Genomic DNA, 19,437 nt, shown 5'->3' on the forward strand with positions numbered 1-19,437 from the left:
CAAATTTTGAATTTTCTAATTCCTTAGTTTAGTGGTGGGTCTCGTAAAAATTGAAAGTTGTGGAAAAGTAGAATATGGACACAATTTTTTACTTAATGAGTAGATTTTACAACACCTTCAAGTAATTACCCTGAAAATGATAGGTCATTGCATTGAAAATGTATTAAATTTAATTGAGAGATTATTTATAAAAATATCATCATTTTTTAAAAGAATAATATGATCTTACCATCGTCTCCAGTTGGAAAGCAATTTATGGTGGTGCTAGATTTTTCTTAATATATTCTTGTTCCTTTTTCTTTTACTTTTTTTTTTCTTTTTTTGGTGCATATTGTAAGGTTTCAAGTTCCTTTAGAAATATGAACAATGATGAATGAAGAGTTAGAAATTTTGGAACATTAAGTACATAGTTAAAGCCATGTTTAGATAGTTGAAATTCCTTTAAAAAAAAATACAAAAAAGAAAAAATGAAAGAAGTTCAAATTTTATTTGATTATCTTAAAAATATCAAAGAAATTACAAATAATGAAAATTGTTTAGATTTTATGTACTTTCTAATATTTACTCTTTATAGACAAAAAAACAAATAAATTTTTTTTAGGTTCTGAAAATCATTAAACTTAAGCTTAATATTTATTTTTCTTGATTTTTAGTGTCTTTCTTAATTTTCCTTTATAATGTTTCCCACTTAATCCAAAACTTTCTAAGGTCTAAATTTCACGGCGTTTCATCTTCTTTTTAATTAAGAAGTTTTGAATTTTTCAATTCAAATTCCAAAATAGGGTAATAAAACTTTAAAATTAATATAACATCTTAGACGAATTTGGTTGATTTGGTAATCAACTCGAACCAAACTTGAATTAAGAAACATTCAACCCTAACTAACCAGATATAGCCTCAAATATGAGGTGTTTAATTCAAACTCAACTTATTTCTATATATTAAAGTTAGGCTTAAATTGACTCAGGTATACTCGTAGTTGAGTTGTTTAAGTTGTATGATCAAAGCTAAGTTTTGTAAGATTGAATTAGGGTGAACTCGTTCATAATGTTTTTTTTTTTTTTTAACTTCTTTTATATCATAATTTAAATAGAAAATAGGACAACATTTAAACATTATTAAAAAAAATGAGAATGAATTTATGTATCTTTCTAACAAAAATGAAATAATATAATTAAAATTTAATATTTTTCTTTAAATACTAAAAAACATAAAATAGATATTATTATATAAAATAAAATAAATTACAAATATTATAAAAATATAAAATTAGGTTATATATGTATGTATGTATAAAATAGTAGTGTGACTGAGTGTTTGCTACTTGTAAAAAGTATTTTTGCTCTTTTTTTAATTGAAATTAATAAAAAGAAAAAGAAATAAAATGTTTTCAAAAATATTAAATGCATAACTAAAATTATGCTAATGAAGTTTTTTGTTCTTTGTAATTTAAAGTTGTCTCATTCATATTTTAAGGTAAACTAATAGAACATTAAACTCCCAATATTTTATCCATCTAGAATTTATCACCATTTTATTTTATATCATATCATAATTATATTAATTAGTGCCTTCAAGAAAAAAAAAATTATTTATATGTTAGACAACATGGAAAAGATATATTTTTTTAATGCTTATTAATAATTTTTATTTCAAATTTTAAAACATGAACATATAAATTTTAACAATTATGAAATATTAGTCTAAATATCTTTTAATATTTGGTTATGTTTGCAAAGTGTTTTTAATAAGAATTATGAAAAAAAATTTTGAGAGTAATTTATGAAAATATTTTTTTAAAAAAAATATGTTTTAAAAATAACTTTATCTTATATATAGTTGTGGACCCCGCATTTCGGCTTATGAGTTTTCTACTCGATGGCAAGCTCGATTTTAATTTGAAAAATGATTTTTATTGATTAAGAAAATGACTTGGAGTCGCCACTTATTTTTGTTTTATTTTTAAAAGGATAAACAAAATAAGAAAGAAAACCCTAAGTGCGACTCCTTATTTTGGAAAAGGTGATCTACGAAAAACTGGATCAGACTCGGGGGTCAGGTTGCTTATCGAGAAGGTACGGTAAAGACCGTAGCACCCCTCTAAGTCCCTAAAGTCGGGTCTCTACTAATAAAATGAAGCTGACATGGCAATCAATAGGAAAATCAATGGATACTCAAATCGATTAGGTGCATATGGGAATCGAAACATGCAATAAAGAATGACCAGAATAGGAGTGGATGCGTACCTGGACCACGAACGAATAATGCGCTATCATAGAAATAGAGTCAGTGCACAATATAGAGCCCGAAACACATCACATGCATCACTAAGCAGGGATTAAAATTGGTAGAAGGAAAACTCGATTTTTGAAATTCATTTGAGAATCGAAATCTTAGCGATCATTTGAAAATTGGAGTTTTGGAGATTATTTGAAAATTGAATTCTTAGGAATTGAATGTAAGAATGAGAATTTTAGAAATTAAATTTGAAAGAAAATTGGGATTTTGAGGAATTATTTAAAAGTTCGGGATTTTTTTAAGAGAAATTGAGTTTACGAAAATTGGGACTTTGGGAGTTGAATTTTGAAAGGGATCAGAGTTGTGAGTTATTTGAGAAGTAGAAATTATGAAAGTTGATTTATAAAAATTGGAAATCTTGAAAATCATTTGAAGGCGGACCTTTTAGAAACGAATGAATAAAATGATAACAATAATAGTGATAACAATAAGTGAGTAACCGGATAAATACGATAATTGGAATATTGAGAAGTGAAAATTAAGTTCGGAGATAGGACAATTGGAATTTCGGATGACTAAATTTAGAAATCGGAATTTTGAAGAATTAGACTTTAATGGTTGAGATCTTTAAGAGGAATAAATAGGTAAGTATAGAATAATGTATCTAATTAACGGAAGCAAAATTTTAAACGAATAGAAAATAAATAGTGGAATTTTTAAGATTGAAAATCAAATTAGGACGTTGGATTTTTGAAGAATTGAACTTTAAATAAATAGATAAGTGGGGGATAATAATTCTAATTGATGAAAATAAGATATAGAAGAATAGTTGAAGAATTAATTAAATTAAGACATGAGATTTTTGACGGATTAGACTAGATAAATATGGGATAATGGTTCTATTTAACGAAAATAAGATTTAAACGAATATTTGAAGAATTAAATTAAGACATGAGATTTTTGAAGGATTAGACTAGATAAATATGGGATAATGATTCTATTTAATGAAAATAAGATTTAAACGAATATTTGAAAGATTGAATTAAAACAGGGGATTTTTGAAGGATTAGACTTTAAATAACTAGGTAAGTATGAGATTATAATTCCAACTGATGAAAATAAGATCTAAACGAGTCATTGAAAAATTAAATTAAGACATTGGATTTTTAAAGGATTTAGACTTCCAATAACTAGATATATACGGGATAATGATTCTATTTGATGAAAATAAGATTTAAACGAACTATGGAAAAATTAAATCGAGACATGAGATTTTTGAAGGATTTAGACTTTAAATAACTAGATTTATATGAGATAATGATTCTATTTGATGAAAGTAAAATTTAAATGAACTATTGAAAAATTAAATTGAGACATGGGATTTTTGAAGGACTTAGACTTTAAATAACTAGGTAAGTATGAGATTATAATTCCAATTGATGAAAATAAGATCTAAGCGAGTCATTGAAAAATTAAATTAAGACATTGGATTTTTTGAAGGATTTAGACTTTAAATAACTATATATATATGGGATAATGATTCTATAAGATTTAAACGAACTATTGAAAAATTAAACTAAGACAGGGGATTTTTGAAGGACTTAGACTTTAAATAACTAGGTAAGTATGGGATAATGATTCTATTTGATGAAAATAAGATTTAAATGAACTATTGAAAAATTAAATTAAGACATGAGATTTTTGAAGGACTTAGACTTTAAATAACTAGGTAAGTATGGGATTATAATTCCAAATGATGAAAATAAGATCTAAGCGAGTCATTGAAAAATTAAATTAAGACATTGGATTTTTGAAGGATTTGGCTTTGAATAAATTAATAAGTATGGGATTATAACACTAATTAACGAGAATAATATTTAGGCGAATAAAGATGAATAGTAGAATTTTTGGGATTGGAAATTTAATTCAGAAGTTGGATTTTTGAAGAACTGGACCTTATATAAATAAATAGATATGGAATAAGGATTCTAATTAACAAAAATAAAATCTAGACGGATAATGGAATTTCTAGGATTGAAAAATTAAATTAGGACATGAGATTTTTGAAAGATTAGAATTTAACTTTAATAAATGAGATTTTTAAAAGATGATAAATAGATACATGCGAAATAATAATAATAATAATAATAATTGTCAAACATGATATTTAAACGAATGAAATTGAATAGTGTAAATTTCGAGATTGAAAATTGAATTTGGGATGTTGGATTTTTGAAGAATTAGAATTAGTTTTTAACGAATGAGATTTTAAAAGATGATAAACAAATACATACGAAATAATAATAATAATTAACAATCATAATGTTTAAGCTAATGAAATTGAATTGTATAAATTTCGAGATAAAAACATAATTAACAATAATAATTTTTCTTTAAGTTGTCTTTAAGTTTGAGTTAACTAAATTGGTAAAAATGAAATAAGAAAAAAATAAAAATGAATGAATGACTTAATAAATTACTAAATTAGAGGTTTTAAAAAAAAAAAACTTGTTTAGAAATGAAATAGCCAAATGGGCTATCTTGAAATGGGTATGGCCCATGAGAGGGATTAGTTTGAGGAGCAATGAGGCTCCCCATCAATATGCTTGGGCTGGGCTCCAAACTCAAGCCCATATTTGATACTATGGGCAAGCCCAATGGGCTAACTTGATCACAAACTTGGGCTTGGTGCTCCAACACAAGCCCAAAGCACCCACCTTTTCAACACAGCCCATTCATTTAAGAGAATATTGCCCTCCATCAACACGCCTAGGCTGGGCTTCTTCTCAAGTCTAATGTCCATCATGGACAAGCCCAAGCCCATCACCAACACAAACTCCATCACAGCCCAAGGCATCCCTCTCCATCTGGGCAACTCCTTCAGGCGAGGCCTCCACCAGCAGCGACGTAAAAGAGAGGGGAAGGGGTGGTGGCTTCGAGGGCGGCGCTGAGACGGTGGAGATATATGGCTTTCGAAGCCACGACACCAGCAAGTGGATGTCTTCGCCGATGGCGCCGTCGACCACGCCGCGGAAGCAGTCGAAGAGGACGGCGCGCGGGCCGCCGTCGACGGCCTAGAGAGAGGCGCTCCGAACTGAAGCAGCAGCGCCGAACTCCAAAGGCGGCTCTGGCGAGGTTCGTGGGGAACGAAAGGCTTGCTTGGCTGCTGCCCGTTCCCCAGCCACTGAAGAGGGCTCGCGCGCATAGAGGTCTGAGTGATGGTGGGTACGCGGATATAGAGAGAAAAGGTGGTGAGGGGTGGGATTTGCATGAAGATGGGTATGGAAAGATGGGTGTTTACGTGGATGTTGCAGGGTTGGGATGGAGTGACGAAAACTTTGTGTGGCCATGCACGGCCATGCAAGCATGGGGGAAATGAGCTTGACGAGTATTGGAGTATGGGTATGAAGATGGGTGTGGGGAAGTGAAGGCGGCCATGCATGCATGCTTCCTATGCGTGAGTGAGAAATGAAACTAGGCGGGTGGGGAGTGGATGATGGAGGGTGGCGAGTGGTGGAATGACCATGGAGATGATATGGTGCATGATGGATGGGTTTGGTGAGAGAAACGGGTATTTGAAAGGTGGGTAGGATGGGAGATAAATTGATGGGAAACGGGTACTGAGGGAGCTAGTAAGAGAATGGTGGTGAGGGGTGGCGGAGAGTGGAGGAAATGAAGGTGGCAAAGTATTGATGATGGGTATGGTGGAGGGACTGCAAATACCTCATATGAAATCTCAAAACAGAGCCAAGAAGACATAGAAATCAAGCACAAAATAGGTGTGATCAAACTCAGATGTTAAAAGCAATACGTAAGGATCTCCTATACTCACATTCGGACACCAGAATAGGATCTCACAATACCCAAAAAAAAAACGACAGAATGGCGTGAACACGAAAGCATCAACAGCATATGGAAATGATACCTGTGACAACCTCCTTCAAGATGTCTCACCGGCGTGTTTCCTCCTATCTCTGACTAGCTCTCTCTCGTTTTCCCCTCCGAGCTCCTCCCAAGAAAAATCACCAGTCTCTCCTTTTCCCCTTTTCTTTCCTCCTTCTCCCCCCTGTTTTCTTATTTCTTCCTTGGCAAGCCATTACTTGCCCTGCTGTTCACCCATCAGCAAGCATGGCCGGCCATCACCCCCTTGCAGCCGTACGTCTCATGCATCCGGGATCCATGCCTCCCGTGGGGTCCCCTACCCCTTCTAAAAATATCATGAAAAGTCAAGAAATAACAACTCCCCGGGCCCTCACCACCAAAAGGGGTACTTCTCTATTTAAAATAACTCTATGAAAACAAATGGAAATAATTAAAAGATTTATTTTAAAACACTTTATTTTTTTATTTTTATGAATAGAAAACTATTCTTTTTTTGTCAAATATGTCTTCTTGTTTTTGTTTTTCTAAAAAACAAAAAACTGCTTTAAAAAATAATTAGCAACCATGCTTGAACCCAAAGCCCGAAGCTCCTGTGGGGCTGGTTTTGGGCCTTTTAGGTTTGGGAAAAACAGTCGGGCCTGGCTGAGCACAAATTCTTCTCTTTTAAGTCCAAAAAGCCCGTCTGAAGCCCAAACTTTTGGGTTGGGCCGGGAAGCTCCTGGCTTAACACAAATTCTTCTCTTTTAAGTCCAAAAATCCAGTCTGAAGCCCAAAATTTCGGGTTGGTCCGGGCGGGCGGGGGGCGGATATGAAATATAAGAAAATAGAATATAATTATTATTACGATAGTGGAATCTGAGAAAAGGTGGTGAGTGTACTACAATTTTGATCTTTTGCAGCAGAGAGTGAGAAATGAGCGGGCAAGGCAAGGTGGTGTGCGTGACCGGAGCTTCTGGGTACATAGCCTCATGGCTGGTGAAGCTCCTGCTCCAATGCGGCTACACCGTCAAAGCCACAGTTCGAGACCCAAGGCAGATCTCTTCCCAATTACAAAACTTCTCATTCCCGACCCCACTTGCTATTGTCCCCAATTTTCTTCTTTCTTTATTGTTTCAGTACTTTTCAAGCATAATGTTAGTTTTATGCATGTGGGTGGGCCGTTATTTAGCAGTTTGAAACTTAGATTGAGTGGTATTTTGATGGGTCTTTGTCCTTTTTCCTTTTTCAGAAGTTTAATCTATGATTGAAAGTCAATATTCAGTACTCGGGTCTTTGTGTTGTCCTAATTTTCTTGGAATTATACTCTCTACATGGTTCTACAGGGCAAATTGATCGAGTTTATGCTATTAAAAATGATTTCAGATACTTTCAGAATCAATCCATCTCAGATTCTGCATGTGTTCCTTCTTAATTACTACTATTCTTGTAAAAAAATTTGCATTTAATTTACAAGACACTGGGGGGGTCTAAAAAAGAAAAGCAAAGGGAAAGAAAGATTTTCCTTCAGCCATACCAAATTGTTTTGGAACCAAAAACTCTAAATATGGGCCTGTGTTCTTTTTGGAAACCTATTCTTGAAAATAATTTCAGAGAAACGAAGAAAATCTACAAATTTTTGTACAATTATTTGGCTTTATTGCAAGCTTTTGTTGTTATACAAACAAGACAAGAGGACAGTTTAGGTCTTCATTTTGTTTCTTTGCTGTTCTTCGGTTTCCTCTTCAATGCCTTTAGCTCTATCTATTGTTAGTATTTCAACAAATTGTACATCACAACTGAAGTTTCTTGCACTTTGAAAATCCAATCATCTTGCATAAATGATCCAAAAGCTTGCAATTGCAGTTGAGAAAATGACTACTCTACATGCCCCATCCATTTTACTTCAATCCCCATTCTTTTAAGAAGAGCATAGTTGAACTTCTTAATATTCTAGTCATGCGACTCATGCTTCCACTGTATACTCCTTATGTACTAGGGTTTCCCCATTTGGGGTTGTTTTTTTCTATCACATAATACATGTTCTTACCAAAATAAAGTTTTTGTAAGCTTTCATTCTTCTTATTTCCATTTAACATGCAAGTTGTGCTTATATATGCCACAGATGATCCAAAGAAGACAGAACACTTGCTTGCACTTGAAGGTGCTAAAGAAAGGCTTCATTTGTTTAAAGCAAACTTACTTGAAGAAGGATCCTTTGATTCTGTGGTTGATGGATGTGATGGAGTATTTCATACAGCATCCCCAGTTGTGATGATAGTTGACGATCCCCAGGTTTATCCTATATTGGTTCCATTCGGATACTGTAAAATTTAGCATTGTCTATATTCTTTTTCAATCAGTTACTGATCTTGAAATTAGTAACTAATCATGAATTGTTAATTTGCATGATTCTTCTTTCTGTATGTGGTTTCTTCAACTGATCCAATGGTAGTGATTGCTGATTTCACTAAACCAATACAATGGTGGAAAAGAGAGACTGATATTGGATTTTTTATATTCTGCTTATGTGCAAAAATATTGAATAGCTTTTTTTTTTTTTTTTTTCTTTCTTTCTTTCTTTCATTCTCCCCCCTAATCCTTCCTTTTCTCCACTTGTTATGTTTGTTCAAAAGAAGATAAAGGCCCTTTGTCTTGCATCAATTAGAACCAAAAACCCTGTGAATATTTATTTAGGAATGTATAACTTCCTTGACAGCAGCATGGGAATGCTCACACCGTAACAAGGCTATTCCATGGAAATTTATGGTGGCTGATCCAAACACTCCTTGTGCTTTTTTTGTTTTGATAGGCAAAAGGGCAGAAGACGTGTTAAAGAGCCAAAAAAAAGGCTACACCAAGTACATAGGAAATACGCATGTGCGCACCAAAGAAAAAACACAAAACCCTCTTCTTAATGGCAACCTAACCAATCGATAAAATCAATCATATACAAGGACTCTTGCCCTAGACCCCCTTTGGTCCATTCTAAAAAGTTACAAAGAAAAGAGAATTTTAGCTCTTGATATGAAAGCTCAATATTATCAAAAGCCTTTCTATTCCTCTCTTTTCAAATAGTCCAAAACAAACAAAGAAGTGCAACATTCCACACCTTTTTTTTCCTGTCCCCAACAGATCAGCTATGCCAACTAAGAAGCGTTGCTTGGACTGAGGTATGCAACACCCAAACCACTACAAACAAGGAAAAAACTAATTGCCATAACAAACTAGCCTTAGAACAATGAAGAAGGATGTGATTGAAAGATTCCTTCTCGTCTTTACATAAAAAGTGTTTGTTTACCAAAGTCCAACCTCTCCTCTTCAAATTGTCCATAGTTAGAATCCCCTTCCAAGTTGCTTCCCAAAACAAAAAAAAAACTCACTTTTATTGGAGCCTAAGAATTCCAAATAAGCCTTGTCGGGAAAGAATCTGAACCCCTTTGAACCATCCCATCTTAGAAAGATTTAACTAAAAATTGGTGGGCCTCCCTTTGTAGCCATCCACACCACCTTGTCATCCATCTCCCTACTCATTGATTTGCCATGTAAACGCAAAAGGAGTGCTTCAGCATAACCTAACTCTTAATCTTGGAAATTCCTTACAAAACAAGGGTTCCAACACCCCTCAAAATTAGTATGCTTCCAAACATCACATACCCAAGCCTCCTTTGAAGTGGCTATAGCAAACAAAGAGGGGAAAGAGGTACTCAAAGGGGTGCCCCCACACCAAATGTCATTCCAAAACCTTATCCTTCTTCCATTGCCCAAATCATAGGAAATCTTGCGTTTGAAAGAATCCCATCATTTCCTTATAGCCTTCCACAATTCTATGCCATAACCCTTCCTTATCTCCAAAGAGCACCAACCTGCTTCTTCTACCCCATACTTACCAATGATTTCTTTCTTCCACAAGGGCTCCCCTTTTGACATGAACCTTCAACTCCATTTGCCTAAGAGAGCCTTGTTCAAAATAGAAAGATTTTGAATGCCTAACCCTCCCTCATTTCGCTTTTGGCTTACAAACTTGTGCCAACTCACTAAGTGAGGCTTATTTTCAAGAAAACCCCCCTCCCCAAAGAAAGTCCTTTTGAATTTTTCCAATTTACAACAGACCATTCTTGAAATAACAAAAATGGACATGAAATAAATGGGTAGGCTAGACAAGGTACTTTCGATGAGAGTTAAACAACCCCCCCTTGGACAAGCTTTGTTTCTTCCACCTTGTGAGCTTTCTTTCCATCCGCTCTTCCGCCAAAGTCCCTCATTGTTGTTGATTTAAAGGTAGCACCCAAAGGAAGCCCAAGATACTTGGAAGGTAACAACCCCACTTTACACCCCAAAATATCCACCAACTCCTCCATTATTGGAACCCTTCAACTAAGATTAGCTCACTTTTTTCAAGGTTGATCTTAAGCCCAGAAATTGCTTCAAACCACATCAAGACCCAATGAAGATGCAATAGTTGGTCCTTAGAAGCCTCGTAAAAAATCAATGTGTCATCTGCAAACAAAAGATGAGACACCTCCACTCCCTTGCCACTTCTACTTCCCACCTTAAATCCCCCCCCACCCAAACAAACAAAAAATCCTTGTTCTTATCTTCAAGAGTAGAGAGTTATAGCATTTTAACTTACAACCACTGCCTCAAGGTGACTAAAGATGCATTCCACAAAATGTTAGACAAGTTGCTTATCATTTTCTCCTGACCCCGAATGCTATAGGTATAAGAAATAGGTAAATGTGCTTACTAATAGTGGATGCATTCCACAAAATGCTAGAGAAGTGGTTGTTTCCTTCTCTCTATCTCTTTCCTTACCTCCTTACTCACCTCCCTCACCTTCCCAAATTCTCTTTTCCTTTATTTTCTCAAACAGCTCAGTTACTCCCCATGATTATTATTATTATTTTTTTAAATGGGAATGCTTCACAAGATTCATATATTACCTCCTTGCTAATTTTAGTTAGTTAGGCACTGCCCCTTAAAAACTCAAATAATTCTACATGATTATACCTTTGATGTAGTTATGAATACAAGGATCATCCATAACTCCTCCAATTGCATGACATATTTGTTGTGTTTCTGATTCTAAACTAGCACTGTCATAACATGATCAGCAAAAAAATAAAAATAAAAATAAAAGTTACTTCCAGAATTTGATGGATGAACCTTATGGCTATGTTTGGTTCCTACAAAATTTGAGGCAAAATGCTAGGGAAAGAAAATAGAAAGGAAAAGTAGAAAGAAAGAAAAATTGAAGGAAAATTAAAAATAGATTTAAAGTCAATAAATTATTTTTATATGTTACTTCAAACTTATTTCACTTATTTTAACTATTGAATATAAAGATTAAATAATTTGAAAATTTATAAGTTTCTAATTAGTTTTAATTATATTTGACTTTTTTTGGTATTTTCTATAGAACAATCAAACATGAGAAAATCATTTTCCTTAGTGTTTTTTTTTTAGTACTTTTCAAGAATCAAACATAATCTATTGAGTTTGTCTATGATGATTTTGTTTAGCCTCATTCACCAACCAATTGGTTTGTGGTGTACTGCTATACTTCTTTTCCAATTTTATTTTATTTTTTTGGTTCATTTTATGTTTAAAGAGGTTTTATTTGATTTTATTTTATTTTTTTATCATAATTCATGTGTAACCACAATTCCTTTGTCACCATCACCATGTGACTCCATATAGTGGTTGGGAGAGTTAGATCCTGGAACAGTTATGGAATAACTCCATCAATGTTGTGCATCTTTCTTTGAAATGTAGGAAAGTGGCTTTTTTATTTTTTTATTTTTTGAATATCTCCTTCTCATAAATAGGTATGGTACGCCCAACAACATTTTATTTTATCAAAATTCTTTGATAACATAGCTTATCAATATGATGAAAGGATCATAATGTGTCTCATCAACCTGATTTCATATTGCACAATGGAGCCTAGATTTTGAAGTTCTCTCAGTTACGAAGGGAAATCTTGTGTTGATGTAATGGCAGATATTGATTTCTGTAGTTGGGATTCTTCAAGGGTTTGGGAGGTGGGAGGAGTTCTAGAGGGAGAGCACTGTGCAGAGAGACCAACTTAGCTGGCTAATGGATTATTCGGCTTCAGAGAAATGATTGGATACTTGAGAACATGAGAAAATCTTTCACTGACTTGTGTGCTAATGTATATTATCTCACAACTCTTTGAATACCTGTCACTGTAGAGTTCTTTAGGTTCCCTTTAATGCATATACATTCATTTTTGGATCGGAGATCAATATGCCTTTCCCGTCGGAGAGTGCTTTTGTGCTGGAGGAGGCACTGCCTGTGCTATTTCTAGACTCCTGACTGTGGCCAGTCCACTCTTCACTTTTTTCAGTTTCTGGACACAACATGTTATACAATTAACATAACAGCCTCTATGTGATCGAATTCAGCTCCACCTCAATCATTGGAATTAGCAGCATGCCAACAATCACAGTGTGGGCACCAGTTTTTAGTTATTCACCTGCCTTGCTTTTCTGGTGAAGTCAGGCAGCATCTTTTCATTTCAGAATGCAGCATGCTGTTGTTTGTGACTTTTTGGCCATCAGAGCAATTGTGGATGGCCCTTCAATCGACAAAACTTTATAGATGTGTGTTTGTGCCAAATCAAGGCTCAAGTTATGAATGAAAATATGAAAATGAAAAGAGAAACAAAGCAGAAATTCATTTTACTATGTCTCTGTTCTTTCCATGAGGGATTAGGCTTATTCCTCTTTGGAAGACTCAGAATCTCCTTTCGGTTTTTCAATGGCTCCTTTCTCCTATGACCTGTTCAAGAATGCTGCTTTATTGTGGACCTTCTATGCCTTTATTGAAAAAGAAAAAGTGATAAGATATTTCAACCAGTTGAAAATAGAGGACCCTGAGGCCTGAGATAGACTGATGCTAGATAGAAAATACATATGTATGGATATTCAAACTTATCTAGAAGAAATAGAAGCAAATGATACATGATAAGTTAGTGTCAAAAGGTCAACTAAAGTCTTCGACTAGATAGTCTACTTAGATGTCAAAAATGTAGTGGGCTCTTTAGCCTCATGGTAGCCTAAAGCTCAAGTTTGGTTGATGTTACCTAGCAAACTCGAGACAGATGGAAATTTCCAGCCTTTTACAGGTCCATAGATGTGTGATTATTAGGGCTTTTTAATGTCATTTGTGATGGGGTTTGCTATTGATGTGATGCAGAGGTCCTGAAACTATTAGAAGGGATGTAAATCTGGTGAAAGAGTTGGATGTTTATGATCTTATGGGGAAGGAGAATTGAGCAATGGTTCTCTCTTGCATGTCACTGGGTCAAAAAGGGTCAGGGAGATAAAACCACCACTTGTGGAGGATTGTGGATCTTTTTAGAGACATTGGCTGATCATTTCTTGAAAGTCTAGATCGAGAAATCAAGAAGATGAGAGGCTGATTAAGAGAGAAGTCATGTCCTATGCCAACTTTGTTTGAGTGAGCCATATCATATACTTCTACCTGGGGTTAATCTTTAAGGCTGGAGGGTTCCTTGTCTCTTCATTTTTTTCCCTTTATTTTTTTTCCCCTTATTGAATCATGTTCTTGTACATCTACTTGTTTGAAGGATTTCTCATCCTTCCTTGTAAATAACTGTTTGCATAATATTATCACACAAAAACATAGATCATAGACAAGCTGAGAATTTCTTTAGGATCCATAATGTGATCTTATGTTTGCTTCTATACATAATTATTAGCTTTTAATTAGCTTATCTTCATTGGACTACTTATGTGGAGATTTGTTTTATCTGTTTCTCCGTGTTTCAGGCACAACTAATTGACCCAGCACTAGAAGGAACAATGAGCGTTCTAGGATCTTGTGCAAAAGTTCCATCTGTCAAAAGAGTAGTTGTAACATCATCTATGGCTTCAGTTGCATTCAATGGGAAACCTCTAGCTCCTGATGTGCTAGTTGATGAGAGTTGGTTTTCAGATCCAGTTTTCTGTGAGAAATCAAAGGTTGCTTAAATGAGATGATTTCCCATCACATGCTATCTCTTTTGCATGATCTTGTTTGTGGCTTTACAAAATGTTTTCTTTCCATGGCTCTTCACTTCTTTTACCCTGCAGAAGTAGCTGCCAATTTGTCATGCCCTCTTGTTTTTACACTTCTGCTAGCCAGCTTAGGGTTAAATAACACGATGGGAATGGGAGGATTATCCCTTTATTTTGCTAAGCCTGCCATTAGATTAAATAATCCTTCCATGTATGTCTAATATTTCACTAATATGGTGTTGGTAGCTGTCTGATCCATTAAGTCTCATTCCTCAAACAAGAAATTAAATGAGAACTCTAATTTGGATATTATATGATTGAAATGAATGTTAATCTCTGATTGTCTTACTGTCCATTAAGCATGATGGGCTCAGAAACATGGGTTGACAAAACTCACATTAGTTTTAATGTGAGTGTGTATGCCTGCACAGCCTCCTATAGATTTTTCTTGGGTTCATAAGTTCATTGCTTGTTCTCTATGTTCCATTATCTACTAGAAATGCTTCTCACTATATATTTTCAAACATGTTGGTTTCTACTAGCTATGGTATATGCTTTCAAAGACATTAGCTGAGGAGGCTGCTTGGAAGTTTGCAAAAGAGAACGGGATTGACATGGTTACAATAAATCCGGAGGGGGGGGGGGGGGGGGGGGGGGGGGGTTTTGATTGGGCCTCTCTTACAGCCTACTCTTAATCTAAGTGTGGAGGAAGTTCTGAAGCTACTAAAAGGTACTCTTCAACAATTGATGAGAATCTCTTTTTTATGTTTATCTTTCTGCTCCAGTAGCAATACATGCTTCACTTCAATATTGAGTCAACTCTATCCAACAGCCCTGCAAATGGAAACTCAGAAGTTTAAATCGAAACTTATCAATAAACCGTCACAAGACTTCCACAGTTCCACATAAAAGGACTACATATGCATTTTGATATATGCTGACTAATCTCCTAACATTAAAAAATTGTTCTCTCCTCTGGTCATTATAGTTATATCACCAAGATACTCATTTGGGAGATTTGCATATGAGATTAGATGAAGATATATTTCGTTTTGGCCTCCTAAGCCAGACTGGTTTGGAAGGACCCCTGGACTGTGAAAGGACTGAAAGCATGGGTATGCAATTACTATCTTGAACTTGACGTATATTTGCATGCAAGTTCAATCCAAGGGCAAGAACTTCTTAAATAATCCATTAATCCTTTTGATCCAACCCATCTAAAGTGGGGGTTCCCCGCATCCAACTCCATTGCAAATGAGTTGTTCATGTGCAACTCACTTGATCAGTATTTTTAAAAACTTCTACCAACTTTTTTGGACTATTTTGCAGATCTTAACATTCTTTAAACATTTAGAATCATTTCTAGTGGCTTTATAGGGAAATATCATGTTACTTTATTGACAACTCTTACAAGAATCAATACTTCCATAACTGTATAGCCAATATGGTTTGTTTACTTACTAACCAACCTCTTCTGCCTCCAACTGACCTCCCCTGTATCTTGCTTCAATTATGAGGGTGTTGCCATTAGGTTGAGCATTGGACATATGATAAACCTGTGCCTTGATGGCTGTACTCTGATTCATGGATCCAGACCATTGTCATTGGGATTAGACTTGTTGGTAGTTGCTTTAGTTCAATGCTTGCAATAACCAAAGTAATTTGTCATGCTGCTTTAGAACCATTGGATCTTTCATATGAAATAAGAAAGGTATTTTGTACAAAATAATGTTTTCATGTGTAATTTCCAACATTACATAAAGCGATAAATAGAAGTGTATTTGCTAAGTGTGATTGCATCATTATCTAAGCATTTCCGTTTGAGACAAACAGTCTAAGACGAAAATGTGTGCTTCAAAAATTTCAAAACATTAAAAATCAGTAATGCAGATAAGGGCATTTATATGTACACATATTGATCAGAAAATAAACTCCATCCTATAGCAACCTAAAAACTCAAAAGAAAGAAGTATAATTTCCGATATGCAAGATTTTGATCAATTAAAGTCCAAAGCATTTTATGTTCATACAAATGAGAAGACAGAATGGCAGCTGACTTTGAGGATTGAAAGAAAAATGAATTGATGCTACTTCTCAATGCTAATGCCATTAATTTGTTGCTGCTTTTTGTTGCCATGTCGAGCCTGTCCATCAGATAAGGTTTGAATCGCTTCTATTATTCTTGTTTAAGACAATCCCTTCTTTTTTTCCTTTTTTTTTTCTTTACATAGTCAATCATCTTGTTTCATGTTTGCCTTATAGTTGGTCTGCTGATGGTAGGCTTCTTTTGAGTGGAAGCAAGGACTCTATACTGAAGGTAAATTGTGGGAACTATGTCTTTTTGTGGTATAGATGGGGTTATCATATAGTTGAATGATTCTATTGCTTCCTCATAGCTTTTCAAGGCACTAAAAAAGAAAAAAACAAAGGTAGAACTAGGAATAATATTTCGTCCTGATTTCAGGCATACTATTTCCTTATGAAGTCTTATTTTGGTAAATTACAGTTAGATATAATCACATGGCAACATTTTTTCTTCCAAGTTTAAATAGTAATTCAGGAGAGTGTATTATGAAAATATACTAAAATAAAAAAATCCTATGAATGCATTCTACTTTGGATATTTCTTATGAATCTTCCCCTGCACTCCTGACCACCACAGACACTCCCATCACACCAAGCCTTGTAGTTGTTCTAAATTGTTGCAAATATGTTAGAAACCAATTACTAATATTAAGGACGGTCATGTCTACTAATTTTGGGCTAGAATTTTTAGAGCAGGTGAGAAATTATGGTTGCAGTAGGGAATGTGAGTGCTTCTATTTTGCCAAAGTGGCTTTCCTTATTCATGTTAACATCAACAACATAGCAATGAACTCGATTTAATATTGTTTATCATATAGGCTTGAGATATCCGGACACAAAAGTTAAAACAAGATCTTCCAAGCTATGAAGATGAGGTATTTTCCTCCTCTTAAGTACTAGTTAATATTCTTCTTTTGACATTGTACTTGGTTTAATTAATGTTTTCCTTCTTTTCGTATTCTGGAAAGGTTTTTGCTGTTGATTGGAGTCCAGATGGTGAGAAGGTAGCCTATGGTGGTAGGGACAGAGTACTTAATTTATGGATGGGTTGATGGCTAAAGGAGGAAGAGATGTATGAAATGAAGATTGACATGATTCTTCCACAACATGATGGACTTGGCAAACACTCAATTTTTGCCTATAGTTGATAGTCTACCACATGTAACTTAAAGGTTGTGCACTAAGTTCTGATGTTATGAAGGATCGAGGGTGGTTTGTGCACTAAGCTTTTCTAAAATATTTTTCTTTATTGAGCTGTAATGATTGTATTATTTGGATTTAATTGTATTCATTAGGTTTGCAGATCACGATATGATTATTTTCCTCTTTGATCATGTAAAGTTGGGAAACAGTTATGGGTTACTGTAATAGCATGGTATATTGATGCACACAGTTTGTGGCATGACAGTTTGATGAAATTGCAGAAGTGTAGCACTCATGGGCATATCATGTGAACCTTATTCAATGTGGCATTGACAATTAGTTTAAATTTACATGGGTGTAATGTCGCACCAGTATCCTCTGATGATATGCCCATGTTATATTGTGGCAGGGTTCTTCTTCAGTTGCCAAATACCACTGGAGCTTAGGTGAGGTCTTGGTGATGTAGGAAAGCCATGGATTCTGGAATCTTTACATGAAAATATACATGAGATATATTGGAAGAAAGGGCAGGCCATCTAAGAAGAAACACATCTTAAAGTATACCATCAATCATGAGTTGTTTGAGAGTCAGGAGTCTTTGAAGGCCTCACTCAGATAAGGGACGTCTTTGACATTTCTCACTCTTCAATCTCAGGAAGGTACATCATCAACTAGAACCTTAGGAATGTGAGTCATCATGGGACAACTTGTTTATGTTCTGTATTCTTTTCTTACCAGAGGGGATTGAAAGATATGTAGTTGCAAGGACAAAAGATGTAGCCAATAATGAGAGCATTGAACAATCCTTCTTTAATGCATACCACAAATTTTAGTAACTCGTGATCTCCACAATTTAGAGCACAAGGAAGCTGGCCTTTGGAAAGATGTGACATGACATTTAGAAATGGGTAAAAATTCCAGAGATCATTCCAATCATTAAGGAATCCAAAGCCTTATAATTTGAATAGGGCATTTACTTGGCATGGATAACGCACCTATCTTAGGACAAATACCACATGTTGAGCACCAATTCAATTATCAACTCTCTATGAAACTGGAGATACAAGGTACTAATGTTAGTAAAAATTAGCTGGCAGCTCTTCTTCTTATACTAGTATTAGGGGCAAAGCCTTGCGAAAACCCTCAATCAACAAATTACCAAGGACATGAGATCATGTTGTAATCTTATCTCCAATCTCCAGTTGCAAATAGATTATTTCTTTCAATTAACAATCTTTAATGCTTTCACTTCTATCATAGGATATGAAATTTGGAAAAACAAGTAAGCTTTATAATATTAGGAATATGCAAGGAATTGATGAAGGTCATGAATCTACTTAAAATTAAAAATTAAAAAATAAAAACAAAGATTTTTTCACCTATGAATATCGTAACCAGCTTCCAAAAAGCATTAGGTAAGGCAATAACCAAATGTTCCTCAGGTATTAAAGTTAAAGTTCAAAGTTACCAAGAGTGCATTTTTTGACCCATGCATAAAATAAAAAGAAAATAAGAACACATACCATATAACTCACAATTGTGTCAAGTATGAGTTCAGTTTATGTTCATGCACAATTGCATTAAGTATTTGAAAGCTAAATAAGGCTATGCGCAATTCAAAGAATAACATACAATGCTCACAACTTATCATAGAATGAGAACTCAATTGTCTTTCTTCCAGTCATAAGAGTTTGTGCTCTTTGAGCCTCTGACTTGCACAACTCAAGATAGCAGAACATGCCAAAAAGTCTCCTTCACCTTAAACATTATTCAAATATGCAATATAAATCTTGATAAGAAAATTTTCTACAAATATAACATGTTGCAAACAAATAACAATATGTTAGTTTAAAATTGAAGAGCATTTTAAACTAAACAAAATAAAAAAAAAATTTAATGTTTATCACTCACCTAAAAACTTGTATGTTGGATAAAATTCATGCTAATGAATCCTGACAATTGTTTGCAATCAAAATTTAGTAATAACTTATAAACCAAAAAAAAAAGAGGAAATTACAAAATTCTTTAGCAATTTTCCATGAAAAATACATTGTACATTGATTGAGAA

At 34.5% G+C, this 19,437-nt stretch overlaps 1 protein-coding gene across 1 annotated transcript; it reads left to right on the plus strand.

Moving 5' to 3' along the window:
- Positions 1–7,002: 7,002 nt before the first annotated feature.
- LOC104881240 (phenylacetaldehyde reductase) lies at positions 7,003–16,995 on the plus strand. Its single transcript, XM_059742141.1, is given in 5 exon segments — positions 7,003–7,150; positions 8,222–8,391; positions 13,914–14,105; positions 14,684–14,773; positions 14,775–16,995. Coding segments are annotated over 5 exon segments (846 nt in total). The 5' UTR covers positions 7,003–7,032; the 3' UTR covers positions 15,051–16,995.
- Positions 16,996–19,437: the final 2,442 nt, after the last annotated feature.

This window comes from Vitis vinifera, chromosome 13 (assembly GCF_030704535.1).
Source record: "Vitis vinifera cultivar Pinot Noir 40024 chromosome 13, ASM3070453v1".
NCBI classification, from domain to species: Eukaryota; Viridiplantae; Streptophyta; class Magnoliopsida; order Vitales; family Vitaceae; genus Vitis; species Vitis vinifera.